This window comes from Pristiophorus japonicus, chromosome 4 (genome assembly GCF_044704955.1).
Source record: "Pristiophorus japonicus isolate sPriJap1 chromosome 4, sPriJap1.hap1, whole genome shotgun sequence".
Classification (NCBI taxonomy): domain Eukaryota; kingdom Metazoa; phylum Chordata; class Chondrichthyes; family Pristiophoridae; genus Pristiophorus; species Pristiophorus japonicus.
In genome coordinates, this window is record NC_091980.1 from 156,820,110 (window position 1) to 156,839,353 (window position 19,244).

At 46.3% G+C, this 19,244-nt stretch overlaps 1 protein-coding gene across 1 annotated transcript in view; it reads left to right on the top strand.

Annotated features, from left to right (window-relative positions):
- Positions 1-19,244, top strand: part of LOC139263126 (BRD4-interacting chromatin-remodeling complex-associated protein-like) — an 89,471-nt gene that overhangs the window by 35,806 nt on the left and 34,421 nt on the right. Inside the window, exons 6-7 of the mRNA XM_070878713.1 lie at positions 16,355-16,474; positions 16,674-16,735. Coding sequence (XP_070734814.1) covers positions 16,355-16,474; positions 16,674-16,735 — 182 coding nt within the window. The remainder of the gene's footprint in view (positions 1-16,354; positions 16,475-16,673; positions 16,736-19,244) is intronic.

Sequence of the window (19,244 nt, forward strand, 5' to 3'; positions counted from 1 at the left end):
GCTGGCGCATTTCAGTGCCACACCGTCCATCAAAAAGAAAGTCGATCTGGATCGACTACAATGTTACCTACCGCCCGCTGCAGACCGCTCGCATACCGCCAGCATACCACTGAAAAAAAATCGACCAAAATTGCGCTCTTCAGTCTCAGCGGTATGCCGGCTGTTTGAAACGACATACCGCCAGCACACTGCCGAGAAATGGGCAGACCTTATGCAATGACTAATTTCGGGCCCTCGGCGAGAGTTGGAATAAATAGGTCTTTTTCAGGTTGGCAAACTGTAACTAGTGGGGTGCCACAGGGATCAGTGCTGGGGCCTCAACTATTTACAATCTATATTAATGACTTAGATGAAGGAACCGAGTGTAATGTAGCCAAATTTGCTGACAATACAAAAATGGGTGGAAAAGCAAATTGTGAAGAGGATACAAAGAATCTGCAAAGGGATATAGTCAGGCTAAGTGAGTGGGCAAACATTTGGCAGATGGAGTAGAGTGTGGGAAAATGTGAGATTATCCACTTTGGTAGGAAGAATAGAAAAGCAAAATATTATTTAAATGGAAAAAGACTACAGAATGCTGAGGTGCAGAGGGACCTGGGGGTCCTCATACGTGAAACACAAAAAGTTAGTATGCAGGTACAGCAAGTAATTAGGAAGGCAAATGGAATGTTGGCCTTTCTTGCAAGGGGGATGGAGTATAAAAGTAGGGAAGTCTTGCGACAACTGTACAGGGTATTGGTAAGACCACACCTGGAGTACTGCGCACAGTTTTGGTCTCCTTATTTAAGGAGGGATATACTTGCATTGGAGACAGTTCAGAGAAGGTTCACTGGGTTGATTCCTCAGATGAAGGGGTTGCCTTATGAAGGAAGGTTGAGCAGGTTGGGCCTATACTCACTGGAGTTTGGAAGAATGAGAGGTGATCTTATTGAAACATAAGATTCTGAGGGGGCTTGACAGGGTAGATGCTGAGAGGATGTTTCTCCTCGGGGGGGGGGGGGGGGGGGGGGGGGAGGGAATCTACAACCAGGAGGCATAGTTTCAAAATGAGGGGTCGCCCATTTAAGACGGAGATGAGAAGGAATTTCTTCTCTCAGTGGGTTGTGAATCTTTGGAATTCCGTACCCCAGCGAGCAGTGAAGGCTGGGTCATTGAACATATTTAAGGCTGAGATAGACAGATTCTTGAAAGTTGAGGGTTATGGGGAATGCACAGGAAAGTGGAGTTAAGGCCAAGATCAAATCAGCCATGATCTTACTGAATGGCGGAGCAGGCTCGAGGGGCCCTTTGGCCTACTCCTGATCCTATTTCTTATGTTCTTATGATCTAACGGGGCGCTAACAGCGCCTGTGGCGTCATCACTCCGTTAACATTGTGACGTGGCCGCCGCCATTTTGAAAAGGGCCTACCGTCGGTTGTCCAAAGCGCCTGCCTGGTTCAGGTGATGGCTCCCTTTTAATATGAGAATCAGGGTCCTAGGACGTAAAGGAAACCTCCTGCTAATTGCCACCTACCGCCCTCCCTCAGCTGATGAACCAGTATGCCTCCATGTTCAACACCACTTGGAAAAGGCACAGAATGTACTCTGGGTGGGGGACTTCAATGTCCATCACCAAGAGTGGCTCGGTAGCACCACTACTGACTGAGCTGGCCGAGTCCTGAAGGACATAGCTGCCAGACTGGGCTTTCGACAGGTGGTGAGTGACCCAACACCTACTTGACCTTGTCCTTATCAATCCACCTGTCGCAGGTGCATCTGTCCATGACAGCATTGGTAGGAGTCATCACCCCACAGTCATTGTGGAGATGAAGTCTCCTATTTTAAAAAAATGAATTCATGCAATGTGAGTGTCGCTGGCAAGGTCAGCATTTATTGCCCATTCCTAATTGCTTTTGAGAAGTTGGTAGTGAGCCACCTTCTTAAGCTGCTGCAGCCCGTGTGGATTATAGTTTTTCATAGCAGTTTTGATACAACTGAGGGGCTTGCTGGGCCATTTCAGAGGGCAGTTAAGAGTCAACCACATTGCTGTGGGTCTGGAGTCACATATAGGCCAGACCGGATAAGGACGGCAGATTTTCTTCCCTAAGGGACATTAGTGAACCAGATGGGCTTTTACGACAATCCGGTAGTTTCATGGTCACCATTACTGATACTAGCTTTTTAATTCCAGATTTATTTAATTAACTGAATTTAAATTCCCCAACTACCATGGTGGGATTTGAACTCGAGTCTATGAATTATTAGTTCAGGCCTCTGGATTACTGGTCCAGTAACATAACCACTATGGTACCGTACCCTATTCATACTGAGGACACCCTCCATCGTGTTGTGTGGCACTACCACCGTGCAAAATGGGATAGATTCAGAACAGATCTTGCAGCTCAAAACTGGGCATCCATGAGGCGCTGTGGGCCATCAGCAGCAGAATTGTATTCCACCTCAATCTGTAACCTCATGGCCCGGCATATCTCTCACTCTACAATTCCCATCGAGCCAGGGGACCAACCCTGGTTCAATGAGTGCAGAAGAGCATGCCAGGAGCATCACCAGGTGTACCTAAAAATGAGGTACCAACCTGGAGAAGCTACAACATAGGACTACATGCATGCTAAACAGCAGAAGCAGCATGCTATAGACAGGGCTAAACGATCCCACAACTAACGGATCAGATCAAAGCTCTGCAGTCCTGCCACATCCAGTCAGGAATGGTGGTGGACCATTAAACAACTAACAGGAGGAGGAGGCTCCATGAATCTCCCCATCCTCAATGATGGCAGAGCCCAGCCTGTGAGTGTCAAAGACAAGGCTGAAGCGTTTGCAACTATCCTCAGCCAGAAGAGCCGAATGGATGATCCACCTCTGCCCGCCATCACAGAAGCCAGTCTTCAGCCAATTCGATTCACTCCACGTGATATCAGGAAATGGCTGAGCGCACTGGATACAGCAAAGGTTATGGGCCCCAACAATAGACGGCTGTCGTGCTGAAGACCTGTGCTCCAGCACTAGTCGCGCCTCTAGCCAAGCTGCTCCAGTCCTACCCATAAAAAGCAGGACAAATCCAATCCGGCCACTTACCGCCCCATCAGTCTATTCTCAATCATCAGCAAAATGACGGAAGGGGTCAAGATATTAGGCGCCATTTGCTCACCAATAACCTGCTCACCGATGCTCAGTTTGGGTTCCGCCAGGACCATTCAGCTCCAGACCTTATTACAGCCTTGGTCCAAACCTGAACAGAAAAAGCTGAATTCCAGAAGTGAGGTGAGAGCGACTGCCCTTGATATCAAGGCAGCATTTGACCAAATGTGGCATCAAGGAGCCCTAGTAAAATTGAAGTCAATGGAAATCGAATGGTGGTGGGGTGGGAGTGCGGGGGTGGGGGGGTGGGAGAATCGTGAACTCTCCACTGGCTGCAGTCATACCAGCACAAAGCAAGATGCTTAGAAACATAGAAATTTACAGCGCAGAAGTAGGCCATTTCGGCCCATCGTGTCCACGCCGACCGACAAAGAGCCGCATGGCCCACGGTCAGCAGCCCTGAAGGTTACATATAAACCTGTAGTTGTTGGAGGTCAATCATCTCAGCCCCAGGACATCGCTGCAGGAGTTCCTCAGGGCAGTGTCCGAGGCCCAACCATCTTCAGTTGCTTCATCAATGACCTTCCCTCCATCATAAGGTCAGAAGTGGGGATGGTCCCTGATGACTGCACAGTGTTCAGTTCCAATTTCAACTCCTCAGATAATGAAGCAGTCCATGCGCGTATGTAGTAAGACCTGGCTGACATTCAGGCATGTGGCAAGTAACATTTGCGCCACAAAAGTGCCAGGCAGTGGCCATTTCCAACAAGTGAGAGTCAAACCACTGCCCCTTGACATTCAACAGCATCACCATCGCCGAATCCCCCACCATCAACATCCTGGGAGGTCACCATTGAGTAGAAACGTTACTGGACCAGCCACATAAATACTGTGGCTACAAGAGCAGGTCGGAGGCTGGGTATTCTGCGTTAATGCCTCACCTCCTGACTCCCCAAAGCCATACCACCATCCACAAGGCACAAGTAAGGATGTGATGGAATACATAAGAACATATGCCCCTCGAGCCTACTCCGCCATTTAATATGATCATGGCTGATCTGATCATGGACTCAGGGCCACTTCCCTGCCCGCTCTCCATAACCCTTTATTCCCTTATCGCTCAAGAAACTGTCTATTTCTGTCTTAAATTTATACAATGTCCCAGCTTCCACAGCTCTCTGAGGCAGCGAATTCCACAAATCCACAACCCTCTGAGAGAAGAAATTCCTCCTCATCTCAGTTTTAAATGGGCAGCCCTTTATTCTAAGATTATGCTCTCTAGTTCTAGTCTCCCCCATCAGTGGAAACATCCTCTCTGCATCCACCTTGTCAAGCCCCCTCATAATCTTATACATTTCGATAAGATCACCTCTCATTCTTCTGAATTCCAATGAGTAGAGGCCCAACCTACTCAACCTTTCCTCATAAGTCAACCCCCTCATCTCCGGAATCAACCTCGTGAACCTTCTCTGAACTGCCTCCAAAGCAAGTATGTCCTTTCGGAAATATGGAAACCAAAACTGCACGCAATATTCCAGGTGTGGCCTCACCAATACCCTGTAGCAAGACTTCCCTGCTTTTATACTCCATCCCCTTTGCAATAAAGGCCAAGATTCCATTGGCCTTCCTGATCACTTGCTGTACCTGCATACTAACCTTTTGTGTTTCATGCACAAGTACCCCAAGGTTCCGCTGTACTGCAGCACATTGCAATCTTTCTTCATTTAAATAATAACTTGCTCTTTGATTTTTTTCTGTAAAGTGCATGACCTCACACTTTCCAACATTATACTCCATCTGCCAAATTTTTGCCCGCTCACTTAGCCTGTCTATGTCCCTTTGCAGATTTTTTGTGTCCTCACACATTGCTTTTCCTCCCATCTTTGTATCATCAGCAAACTTGGCTATGTTACACTCAGTCCCTTCTTCCAAGTTGTTAATATAGATTGTAAATAGTTGGGGTCCCAGCACTGATCCCTGCGGCACCCCGCTGGTTATTGATTGCCAACCCGAGAATGAACCATTTATCCCGACTCTGTTTTCTGTTCATTAGCCAATCTTCTATCCATGCTAATATATTACCTCCAACCCCATGAACTTTTATCTTGTGCAGTAACCTTTCATGTGGCACCTTGTCAAATGCCTTCTGGAAGTCCACTTGCCTGGAGGTGTACAACTCCAACAACACTCAAGAAGCTCGACACCATCCAGGATAAAGCAGCCCGCTTGATTGGCACCCCATCTACCACCTTAAACAATCACTCTCTCCACCACCGATGCACCGTGGCTGCAGTGTGTACCATCGACAAGATGCACTGCAGCAACTCGCCAAGGCTTCTTCGGCATCACCTCCAAACCCCCGACCTCTACCACCTGAAAGGACAAGAGCAGCAGGCACAAGGGAACACCACCACCTCCACATTCCCCTCCAAGTCACACTTGGAAATATATCGCCGTTCCTTCATTGTCACGAGGTCAAAATCCTGGAACTGCTTCCCTAACAGCACTGTGGGAGTACCTTCACCACACGGGACTGCAAAGGTTCAAGAAGGTGGCTCATCACCACCTTCTCAAGGACATTTAATTATGGACAATAAATGCTGGCCATGAACGAATAAAAAAAAAAGTAAAAAAATAAATATGACCCCGGTTGCATTGTAGACCGTGCACCATGAGTTTGCACCGTGCTCACATTCCGAGCAGTCTCATGGGCGATGGAACCGAAGGTCAGTGTCCAATTATTCTCGTGGGCCTTGGAGGAGCAGGACCCCCATTTTCTGTGATCGTGACCCCCCCCCTCACCTGCACCCTCACCCCCCCCTCCGCAAACCCCCACATAACTTGCATTCCTGGCGGCAGATTAGAAAGGTGCAGCCAGTTCATCAGGAGGTGCGTCCTAGTTTGGACACATTCAGGCTCGTGACAGCAGAATAGGATAGAAGTGGACCAGTTGAAAGGGGCTATCACTAGTGCTTCAGCCATCACTGCTGCACCAAGGGGTGATGGACAGTGGGGACACAACCTTCACTCTTTTTCACCCCTGCCCCCCTTCCTCCCTTCAGTGAGTTCCCAATCTCAGCTGTGCCATTACAGGACAGGACTTTCTAATCCTGGGATATTTCACCGTTCACAGGACTGACAGGGACCTGTGATCAGGTGACCTGTCTCCACACACTTGGCCAAGAAACGATCAGTTGTGAGGAATAGTTAAAGGCACTTATCCTTCCTGAAACGGATGCAGTTGGAGGAACTGAGAGGGATACTGTTTTTAAGCTCATTTAGGGTCGAATGCACTTTGTGTTGCCTTTCCCCTGTTACCAGATAGTCACTAACAGCTTCTTCACAATAATCCAATTCCCATTACAGCGCACATTACACATTACCCACTGTGTTGTACATGTCAGGAACCATCAGTCTTGCACTAAGATAATGGTGGTACGGAGCCTACAGAGCTTGGATAAGTTTAACATTTAAAAAAAAATGTTTGAGTGGAGAGCTGGAATATAGATATAATTTTTTTGTGTGGTATGGACATAGGGTTTCATCATTGGAACTCTGCTACCGTATCTTTTGTGCAGCAGGGTAATGATGCTGTCTGTTGGATGTGTTATCAGGCAGGTCAAAATGGACCATGGAACGAGTGTTACATGTGTGCATCTGTGGGATTGTGTATGTACACGCAAAAGTAATTGATTCTGTACTATTGTACACCTTAGAGTGGTAAGTGGTATTTGATTGAATTGGCACTGCATCAGAATGCTAATATATTACTGGAATATTCTAATCCTTGTTTCTAAAGTCCGAATATTTTCTCCTCTTTCGTTGTTTTTAAGAATTTGAAAATAGATATTTTTATTCATTCTTGGGATCTGAGCATCACTGGCAAGGCCAGCATTTATTGCCCATCCCCAGTTGCCCTTGAGAAGGTGGTGGTGAGCTGCCTTTTTGAACACTGCAATCCATGTGGTGAAGGTGCTCCCACAGTGCTGTTAGGTAGCGAGTTCCAGGATATAGACCCAGTGATGATGAAGGAACAGCGATATATGCCCAAGTCAGAATGGTGTGTGACTCTGAGGGGAAGGTGGAGGTGATGGTGCTCACCTGCACATGCTGCCCTTGTCCTTCTAGGTGGTGGAGGTCATGGGAGGTGTTGTTGAAGAAGCCTTAGAGATATATCCAAGCCATGAATTAGAGACTGCTGGAAAAGTGTCAGAAGGTTCACCGATTGTATTTTAATTTTCTGAAAGAAATACGTGCTTTTTTCTGTCAAATTTTAATTAATTCATCACGAGGGGCTTCATTTAGTGAAGAATCTCCGGACTTTAACCCTGGCTTCTCAGCATGAGAGATATTTGATCTGAGAGCAGAGATATCTGATTTGTGCTTTTTTTAGAAGAGTGTGCGTGTTTTTTGATGAAGTTTGAAGAGTTTGGCCAGTGGATGTGTTAACTCACTCATTTTACACCACAACAATAAAACACTAGTTCGGCCTCAGCTCGAGTATTGTGTCCAATTCTGGGCCCCACATGTTATGAGGATGTCCAGGCTTTGGAGAGTGTGCAGAGGAGATTTAGCAGAATGGTACCAGGGATGAGGGACTTCAGTTATGTAGAGAGAATCGTGAAGCTGGGGATGTCCTCCTTAGAGTGGAAAAGCTTAAGGGGAGACTTAATAGAGGTGTTCAAAATGATGAAGGGTTTTGATAGAGTAGATAGGGAGAAACTGTTTCCTGTGGCAGGAGGGTCAGTAACCAGAGGGCACAGATTTAAGATCATTGGCAAAAGAACCAGAGGGAGTTGAGAGTTTTTACACCGCGAGTTGGTGAGATCTGGAACGCACTGCCTGAAAGGGCGGTGGAAGCAGATTTAACTGTCATTTTCAAAAAGGAATTGGATAAATACTTAGAGGGGAGGAAATTGCAGGGGCAGGGCTATGCGGAAAAGAGCAAGGAGAAGTGGGACTAATTGGATCGCTCTTTCAAAGAGCTGGCACAGGCACGATGGGCCGAATGGCCTCCTTCTGTGCTGTGAGATTCGATGATTCTAACTAGTCGAACAGTCTTTGCACCTTTCTTAAAGCGGAACTGAACCCCAGTGGTGGAGTAACTCCATTCATTGTTCTCTCTCCTTGCAATCTAATGTTTTGTAAATATTTTCCTTTTTTTTCCCTGCATTTTGTCATGATCTTTTGTTTCCAAGTTGAGAATTATTAGCGCGCAGTGTAATTTCGGACCTGCAGGTCCCGTGTAAAGCCAGCCCCAATGACAATGTTATTTGAAGCAGTCAAACTTGTAGGTTGTTGATTGGGGGAGGGAGGGGAGGTATAATTGACACAGGAACTCAGAACCCTAGATTGCATAATTCGCAGAGGTAAGCGTGGAATACTCTGACTAAAGGAATGAGAAGCAACCAGGAAGCATTCCCATTGATTCGGTGGAGAGAAGCGCTAGCCATCGCTGGGAAAGGAATGGTTTTCTGCCCACCAGTGTTTAGTTCCTCTTTAAGTACAGTGCAAATGGACAATTGGTTTTAATTCTGTCTTCCACCAGACTCGACTGCTGTGGGTGACTCAGTGGGTTGTCACACACAAGTTCTGCAAGGACAGCGTCTTCACAATGGCAAGGGGAGGTTCAGACAATTCACTTTAAAACCACTTGTCCAGCCACAGCTGCAGTCTACAGTGCAGGTAAGGAATCGACTGGGAAACACCTTCACCTCAGAGCAGGCTCCACCCTCAGTTCAGCTTTCCTTACTCATCCCTTGTAGAAGCCACGTGAAAACCAGAGGACCCCTGTAATGTATTTGCTTCATGGGTTCTTTGCATAAAAATTCATAGCAACATGTTCCTATTAAGAACTTGTTGGTTTATTAGCAAAAGGTTTAACAATCACACGACACATAACAGGTTCATCCAGCAGACTCACAACCACCTGCCTCAACGTGGATCCCCCGAACCCAACTGGCTGGGGTTTTATTGAGTCTTGTGAACATCACGTGACTGGCTAAGCCACTTCCAACTCAACAACTCTACAACTATTTAGTTGTAAACATTAATCAAGTGCCCCCTGATTAAAGGTGGGGCGCACTAAAACCGACAAAAATAAACCAATTGAACTTTGGACGGGTAAAATTAAATCAAATTAAAATTTGGTTGCCGGGGGTGATGATGCACTGCAGTCCCGCTGACGCCCACCTCTCGCGGAAGGCCGCAAGCGTACCGCGTACTCTATCTCCAGGTACACCTTAGCTCGAATGTCAACAGCTCTACAACTATTTTAATTGTGCACTTTAATCAAGTGCCCCCTGATTAAAGGGCTGGCGGAGGGGGGTGCACACTCCAAAAACTTTTCAAATGCCCCCTTGTTTTTTTGGGTTTTTTTTTGAGGGCACAAAAACACAAATTATACAAGTGCTCCCTGGCTAAAAGGACGGGGGTGTGGGGGGGTTGCGGAGGGGCGGCACTAAAACCCGACAAACATAGACAAATTAAACTTTAGACAGGTGGTTCAAATTAAATTTTGGGTGCCGGGGGTGATGATGCACTCCAGTCCCTCCGGCGCCCACCTCTCATGGAAGGCTGCGAGTGTACCGCTGGACACCACGTGCTCCATCTCCAGGGACACCCTGGCTCGGATGTCAACAGCTCTACAAACCTGTGAGCATACACACAGGTGCAAACATTACAAACATTAAAGTTTATCTTGGTCGCACCTTTGTTTACCTGTTTGTTAGGCAAGAACATGAAGAGCTATGGACCCAAGGTGAGTATCTGGAGTTAAGATACAGATCAGCCATGATCTAATTAAAATTAGAGCTGGGCCGTTCAGGGGTGATGTCAGATAGCACTTCTTCACACAAAGCTTGGTGGAAATGTGGAACTCTCCTTTCCCCAGGCCCCCCCTCCCCCCCACCAAAAAGCTGTTGGGCTGAGGGTCAATTAAAAATTCCAAAAGTGAGTTTGATAGAATTTTGTTAAGCAAGACTCTAAAGGGTAGGGAACCAAGGCGGGTAGATGGAATTAAAATACAGATTAACCGTGATCTAATTGAATGGCGGAACAGGCTCGAGGGACTGAGTGGCCGCCTCCTGTTCCCATGTTCCACAGAGGGTTATTAGAACATGGAACAAGGGGCAATTGAGGAAGAACCAGTTGAAAGGGAACTGGGTAAGGCTTAGAAAAGTCAGAGTACGAGAAAGGGCAGAGAAATGGGATTGGAGTGGAGAGCTCCAGTTGAAGAGCTAGCAGCAGCACAGGCACAATGGGCTGAATGGTCCCCTGTGCTATAATTCCCACATTAAAAGCGTCGCCTTCAAATGAAGTTGCTGTTATGAATCTTGTGAATTAAAAATGGTTGCAATTCCCATTATTTTCGAGACTTGGACGTTTCCTCTCTTTTACATAAACTCTTGGTGTGACAGCATCATGTGCTCTAGTTAGTGTGATGTATGCACCTGTGTGGATGCTCACAGGTTTGGAGAGCTGTTGAAGAGGTCGGCGCCAGAGAGACTGGAGTGCATCATCACCCCCGGCAACCAAATTTTAATTTGATTTTATGTCTAAATGTTAATTTGTTTAATTTGCCGGTATTAGTGCCCCCCCCCCTTTTAGCCAGGGGGCACGTATAACTTGTGTTTTAGTGTCCTCATAAAAAAAACAAGGGGGCACTTGTTTGAAAGTGTTTCGAGAGTCTCCCCTCTCCCCACTTTAATTAGGGGACATTTGATTTAACGATTTAATTGTCTTCAACTAACATAGTTGTAGAGCTGTTGAAGAGGTGGGTGCCAGAGGGACTGGAGTGCATCATCACCCCCGGCAACCAAATTTTAATTTGAACCACTTAATGTCTAAAGTTTAATTTGTTTATTTGTTGGTTTAGTGCCCCTTTAATAAGGTGGCACTTGTATTAATGGTCAACTAAAAATAGTTGTAGAGCTGTTGAGTTGGGAGTGGCTTAGCCAGTCACGTGATGTTCACAAGATTCAATAAAACCCCAGCCAGTTGGGTTCGGGGAATCCACGATGAGGCAGGTGGTTGTGAGCCTGGTGGATGAACTGGTAATGTGTAGTGCGATTGTTAAACCTTTTGCTAATAAACCAACTAGTTCTTAATAGCAATGTGCTGTTATGAATTCTTAAGCAAAGGACCCATGAAGCAAATACATTACAGTTAGAAACGTCGAGACCCTACGCCTTTTAGTGTTTTATTGCCAAGATCATGTTACTCCCCGCTCCGACACACTTTTTTTGTTTTGAATTGCTCCCTCTATCATGACGAGTTGGAACAGATACTGATTGGGAATCGCACAGCTGACATTGAGTTGGTGAATTCATAATTCACCGGAACACAGCAGCATCGAACCAGGTGTGGAGCAATCCCACGGCTCAGCATGGTTGGAGCCACGCCAACCAGCAAGGTCCCAGGCTCGTTGCTCAGTATGTGTTGATTTTGTTGATATTTTCGGCAGGGACGCTGCAATTTGCCGCAACGCCTTTGAGTTGGAGTTCGTGAGTGCTGGTCACAACTCCGACAGTATATTGTAAACCTCTGAATGTTAGAATGTTGTCATCTGTTGCTTGTCAGTTTAAAGCTTCTGTCATTTGTACTTTAGAGTTGGGTTTCACATTGATTTTGTGAATTATAAATTGGAGCTCTTAGCCAGAAATTAAGGTATTTTTTGGAATATACCTATTGTATTTGTCATACTGCTTGTTTGATATCCAGTATTGGATGAGCAGAAATGTCCTCCAATTAAATATTGGGAAGACCGAAGCCATTGTCTTTGGTCCTCGCTGCAACCTCTGTTCCCTCGCCACTGACTCCATCCCTCTCCCTGGCCACTAACTCAGGCTGAACCAGACTGTTTGCAACCTCAACGTTCTATTTGACCCTGAGCTGAGCTTCCGACCCCATATGCGCTTCATCACCAACTTCAACCATCGCACTCACACCAAGTCCCGTTCACCCATCACCCCTGTGCTCACTGACCTACATTGGTCCTGGTCTGGCAACGCCTCGATTTCAAAATACTCATCTTTGTATGCAACTCCCTCCATGGCTTCGCCCCTCCCGATCTACGTGGCTACAACCCTCTGAGATCACTGCGCACCCCCATTTCTGGCCTCTTGCACACCCCTGATTTTCAGTGCTCCACCATTGATGGAGAAGGGACCATCCAGCGTGGTTTAGGGAGGGAATTCCAGAGCCTTCAGCTGCCAAGGCCCTAATCTCTGGAATTCCCTCCTTAAGCCCCTATCTCGTCCTTTTAAGGCGCTACTTAAAACCTACTTCTTTGACCAAGCTTTTAATCACCTGTCCTAATGTTTCCTGAAGTGTCTAGGTTTTGTTTGGTACTGTTCCTGTGAAGCGCCTTGGGACATTTAAATACTTTAAAGACACTATAAATACGTTGTTGTTTTTTTATTATAACTGATATGTTTCTGAGTAATGGTATATGCCTGGGTCTGCTTCAGTTGTGCATGTGGTCTTTGCAGTCTTGAAAGTTTGTGTATTTTAGTGTCACCGCTAGAGATTTTATAGACAAGATAATTGAAGGAAAATTAACTTGCAAATTAAGTGTCAGGAAAATACTAAACAAAGCTGCTTTGTTGTACAAAAGTGATGTTCAGTGTTAGTATTCGGGTTCTGCCCAATACTTGTACTTTGTGTTGATAATGCAGTGAAAAGATAGCATTCTGTGAACCAAAACCTGCACTCAATAGTGTGCCGAGGGTGGTACAATGTACCATGGGTCTAACAATGACCCCTGAGTTATTACGGATACATTTTGGGAGGAAAAACAATGGGCGGGAAATTGCGGTTGGAGGCTTCCCGCGGACAAAATATTTTTACGAAAATACCCGGTGGTCCTGGAGGAATGTAGGATTGCGTTCCGAGGCCTAGATTCACAGTCCAGCGTACAGGAACATGTCTTTCAGGAGCGTATGCATATTTTGGGATCACGTGGGCCTGGACCACCAATTACAATGTAGTATTCTCCTTCATAGTAACAGGAGCTCCGAGCTCCCATCACTATCAATGAGAATACCCCTAAAATCAAATCAAACATAAATAAAAAAAACACCACTTTTTAAAAATTAATAGAAATTGCATTAAATTAAATGTTTTTGAGAAACATTTATTTTTTTTGAAATAAAAAAATTATTTTAATAGTTTTAAAAATAAACTTGCCTTCATAGACAGGGTTTTTAATATAAAAATAAGTAGTAACATTTAATTTTTCTGTGTTTTAAAACTCTTACGCTGGTAAAAGTAAGCTATACGCCTGCTTTTACCAGGCATTTGAAGGACATTCGCTGGGCAAGAGTTGGGCAAATAGCCCAAATCTCCGCCCACAAATGTCCTTCTGCCGGGGATGCGTGCGATCTGACAAAAGCAATGCTGACAGATTGCAAATGCCGGTTCTTGGCACATGCTCATTGCCCGCCAAGAACCGGCATTTGCGAGGCCTCTTTGAATGTACACACCTGGAGAGGCCGTAATTTTCGGGCCATTGTATTGGGGTAGGCACTCAACGGGCACTGAAGGATAGAACAAAGACACTTGGGGATTCAAATATAGAATTCTCCGAATGTGTGAGTGTAGGAAGATAATACATAAAAAGGGCTAATAGCACTTTGGGTATTATAATTGGGGCATAGAATGAAGAAGTAATGATGCATTTGCACTGAAAATTACGTAGAGCACAGTTGGAGTGCTTTGTGCAGTTCTGGGTGTCCCATTATTATCATCATAGGCGGTCCCTCGAAGCGAGGATGACTTGCCTCCACGCCAAAAAGGGATGAGTTCACAGGTGTTTCAATGAAGGACCTAATATTCCGGATCCCGAACTACATCCTGAAGGGTGGAAGATGCCTGCTCGTGGATTTTTTTAACGTGTGGTGGCCATTGCACACCAACCATCACACGGGCTTGACAGAGCTAGGTCTTGGTCCCGTGGCAAGGGTTAACCAGGACTGGAGACCAGCTCTGCTGCACGGACCTAGTGCGCGCACATATCGCAGTGTGGGCTGGCCCGGGCTGCCCCTGGGCCCTCGCCTCTCCTGGGCCCCGATCACATCCCCCTACAAACTCTTGCCGCTCCTTCGCCCCTCCTGCTGTGCCTGTCCGCACTGCAATCGGTGACCTGGCTTCGTAGCCGTCGCCCTCCTGCAGCAGCAGGAACTGCTCCCTGCAGTGGTATGCCGCTGCACGCTGCTCCCTCCAATGGCCCTGGCCTGCAGCCCCATTATAGAAAGGATATGAAAGCCAGGGGGTGCACAGTGTAGGTTCACTAGGATGATGCCAGGAACGAGGAGAGACTCGAGATAGGACTATTCCCACTGGAGCAGAGAAAGCGAAGATGAGATTTAATGGAAGTTTTCTTAAATTCTGAAGAGTTTTGATGAGTAAATATGGTAAGACTAGTTCCTGTGGTTGGGGGGTCGGTGATGAGGGGTAATGAATTTAAAATGTTACTCAAGTGAGGAGAGAGATTAGGAAATATTTCTTCTCACAAGGACTATTGAACAATGGGATGCTTTGCCGTAGAGAGTGGAAAATTAGATAAATATTTGAAGCAGAGAAAGATACAAGGCTATCGGGAGAGCAACCGGTGGAGTTAGTTTTCGATTGCTCTAGCAAAGAGCCAGCACAGACATGATGGTCTGAATGGCCTCCTCCTCTGCTGTAAACTGCTATGGTTCTGTGGAAAAGTTTTGAAGAGTCACTGAGAGTGAATGTGAGTGAGCAACTTGAGACTTCTTGATTCTTTGAATGTGGAGTGTTAAATATATTTTCATTTTTTTTCGGTTCTGCCAATTAAACTTTTCACCCTGCATGTTGTGGGCAACATATAATCCTCTGTCATGTAAACATTTAACATCCAGTATTTGCCATCAATGGTTTTCTTTTCTTGAATTGTCCCTCTGTGACCCTGGTAGAAGCCAGAGAGGTGCGGGGGAGTGTGGGGGGCGGGTGTGTGGGGGGGCACAGTTAATATGGAGCGCGACCCGATCTATCATTTTAACCTGAGGCTGGGTGGGAGATTGGGTGGGGTGGGGCACTTAAAATAGAGTGCCACTCCTTTGCCCCTCGCACCCCCAATATAGCCGACTGTTGCAGGCAGCAAGGACACCCACCCCAAGCTGGCGGGGGCCTCTTTAAATATGCAAATCAGGTTCCGATGGATGCAATCGGGGCCCGATCTGTCATTTTAACCTGAGGCCTGAGCAGTGATGGCCTTCTCAATCTAAAGAAGCACGTGGTCTGTACAGGGTAGACAGAAACTATTTCCTCTGATGGGACAGTCCAGAACACGGGGGCATAACCTGAAAATTAGAGCTGGGCCATTCAGGGATAATGTCAGGACAAAGGGCTTGTGGAAATCTGGAACTTTCTCTCGCAAAAAGCTGTTGTGGCTGCGGGGTCAATTGAAAATTTCATAACTGAGATTGACAGATTTTTGATGGGTAAGGGTATTAAGGGTTACAGAACCATGGCAGATAGATGGAGTTAAGTTACGGATCAGCCATGATCTAATTGAATGGCGGATCAGGCTTGAGGGGCTGAATGGCCTCCTCCTCTTCCTATATTCCTCTGAATCCCAGAAGGAAAGTAAAAAGTGATAAAGTTAGATTTGGACTACGACCATCTTTTAAAAAAAAAATCATGTTTTGCAATGATTTATTTGGTGTCAAATGTATTTGTTTTGAATTATAACTCTCCTGTGAAGCACATTATGACGTTTTACTACGTCAATCATCATCATCATCATCATAAGCAGTCCCTCGGAATCCAGGAAGACTTGCTATCACTCTTAAAAATGAGTCCTTAGGTGGCTGAACAGTCCAATACGAGAACCACAGTCCCTGTCACAGGTGGGACAGATAGTCGTTGAGGGTAAGGGAGGGTGGGACCGGTTTGCCGCACGCTCCTTCCGCTGCCTGCGCTTGATTTCTGCATGCTCTCGGCGATGAGACTCGAGATGCTCAGCGCCCTCCCGGATGCTCTTCCTCCACTTAGGGTGGTCTTTAGCCAGGGACTTCCAGGTGTCAGTGGGGATGTTGTACTTTATCAGGGAGGCTTTGAGAGTGTCCCTGCAATGTTTCCGCTGCCCACCTTTAGCTGGTTTGCCATATAACACTCTTGTGAAGCACACTGTGACGTTTTACCACGTTAAAGGCGCTTTATGAATACAAGTTGTTGTTGTTGATTTGTTGCTGAACTTCCTGTACTCGTGCAACCTTCTAGGAACACGATTTACCTTTTGTTTTGTAGGCAACAATCAGCAACCTCACAGGCCTGAATGTCGCCCTAAGTAAGGGGCCAATCCAAATACAAATGGTCGGGAAAGGGATTGCCCGCATCACATCTGCAGGACACTTGCAATCAGCACTGGTTAGTGTATCCTCATTTGGTGGCCTCGGATGGCAACTCCTTGCTTTCTCCTTGCTCGCTCTGTTGTACATTGGACATGTATAAAACTTTTGAACAATCTTGTGCGCAAATTCCTGGAAGTTGGCTCCATTTTTTTTTTTATGCATTTTTATTCTGTTGCATTTTGAAATAAACTCGTTTTGCTGTTGTATTCTTGCAGTTTGAAGAACCCGTTGGGAACTTGAAGCAATCAGCGGCAGCCACACTGAGCAGAGGAGACTTGTAAGTGCATCAACTCCGTCTGAAACGGCTTTGCGCTTTGTGTACGTACTCTCGGAAATGTGAACTCTTTTTTCTTGTGTTCGCCCAGTTTTCTCCCATTACCCGTTGGTGTATGGCAAACAAAAAACATGGGTTGGAGCTCCCATGTCGAACCGTGCTTGCTCCTCAGTTGGTGATTTTGTGGATCTTGGCTAAATGGTTGGATCCAGTCCCAAATGGGGTTCCAACAGAAAGTTCATCAGTGCTTCCACTTGAAGGGGAAATGTGGGGCAAAGAGCAGGGGGCTAGGACTAGTTCGATCGCTCTTTCAAAGAGCTGGCACAGAAATGATGGGCTGAATGGCTTCCTTTTGTGCAGTATGATTCCATATCCGCTTCCTCTACCCTGTCTCGCCATCAAAAAGCAGCGTTGATTGAGGCAATGACTTATGGAATGGGCACACGGAACGTGTTCGAACGAGATATTCCACACATTGTAAATGTGCACAAATCAAATTCTGCAGAATCTGGGAAGTGGTATTATTCTGGGCAGATAATAGTGTTCAACCCTTTTAAAGGTTAGAAAGAAAGAAAAATAAAATTCTGCTTTTGAGTAAACCCAAGGTGAACTTTTTGGACAGGTTCACAATTGTAGTCTATTTGCTTCATGGATTCTTTGCTTAAGAATTCATAGCTGCACATTTGCTGTAAAGAACTAGCTGGTTTATTAGCAAAGGTTTAACAATCAAACTGAGCACTACCAGTTCATCCACCAAGCTCACAACTGCATTCCTCATCGAGGAGAACCTGAACTCGATTAACTGGGGCTTTATTGACCCTTATGAACATCACGTGACTGGCTAAGCCACTCACAGTGCAACAGCTCCACAACTATTTTAGTTGAACGTAAAATCAAGTGCCCCTCTGCAAGGGCACCAGAACCCACAAATTTCAAATTACATTTTTACAGTAACTTAAATCAAATTAAAAATTTGGTTGCCGGTGGGGGGTGGAGAGGGGGGGGGGGGGGGTGATGATGCATTCCAGTCCCTCCGGCGCCCAACTCTCGTGGAAGGCCGCGAGCGTACCCATCTCCAGGGACATCCTGGCTCGAATGTAATCGCGCAAGAGAGGCAGGCAGTCGGGCTGAACGACCCCCTCGACCGCCCACTGCCTGGACCAGCTGATGGCCCCCTTGGCCATGCGCAGGAGCAGTCCACCGAAGAGGCCGTCTGACCTGCCCGCTCCCCTCCGCACAGGGTGCCCAAAGATCAGGAGCATGGGACTGAAGTGCAACCAGAATTTGAGGAGTAGCCCCTTCAAATAATGGAACAGGGGCTGCAACCTCGCACATTGTACATACACATGGAACACGGACACTTCCAGACCGCAGAAATTGCAGGCGGCGTGTTTACATTTCAAAAAAAGGATTCCCCAATTTATAAGGACAGAGAATGTTCTAATCAGGGCTCACTAGATCCTTTGAGCCAAGATAGTCACGTATGTACTAAGCATAATTTTTTGATTTTTAAAAAAATGTATAAAACCAGTTAATTTGCCTTTCCATTGTCTAAGCTTGTGGATGGTGGGAGTAATTTTAACTGAGTGATGGCGTCAAACAGACAATATCAAATTGGCCGCCTATTATGCAATCTGTCTGAGTTTCCTCTCTATGGTAGTCAATGGAAGGATAAACTGGGCGGAGTGTAAAATGGGCGCTCAATTCGATAGCGCCCATTTTATGCCATGGGCGAAATGAACAATGTGTGTATGAATCCTGCGTGCCAGAGTGGTGAGGTGTGATTTTGTGCCATGTATCCCCACAGGATGAGTCCATGATTGAGGGGCATTAAGCGGAAGGAATTGAGAGAGGAATACATGGGAATGTTTTATTTGTTAACACTAGGGATGTGGGCGTCGCTGGCAAGGCCGCCATTTATTTCCCATCCCATGTTGTCCTGAGAAGGTGGACCTTCTCCTTGAACCGCTGGGAGACTAGTTGACATTACAACTGAGGGGACTCACTAGGCTGCTTCAGGGGGTAGTTAAGCATCAACCATGTTGGTGTTGGGACTAGAGTCACATATCGGCCAGACCAGGTAAGGATGGCAGGTTTTCTTCTCTACAGGAGTGGTCAAGCTGCCATGCTCCTGTAGATCTCCTGCTGACTGCATACAAACATAAGAACATAAGAAATAGGAGCAGGAGTAGGCCATATGGCCCCTCTAGCCTGCTCCGCCATTTAATACGACCATGGCTGATACGATCATGGACTCAGCTCCACTTCCCTGCCCACTCCCCATAACCCCTTATCCCCTTATCGTTTAAGAAACTGTCTATTTCTGTCTTAAATTTATTCAATGTCCCAGCTTCCACAGCTCTCTGAGGCAGCGAATTCCACAGATTTACCTCTGAGAGAAGAAATTTCTCCTCGTCTCAGTTTTAAATGAGCGGCCCCTTATTCTAAGATTATGCCCTCTAGTTCTAGTCTCCCCTATCAGTGGAAACATCCTCTCTGCATCCACCCTCAT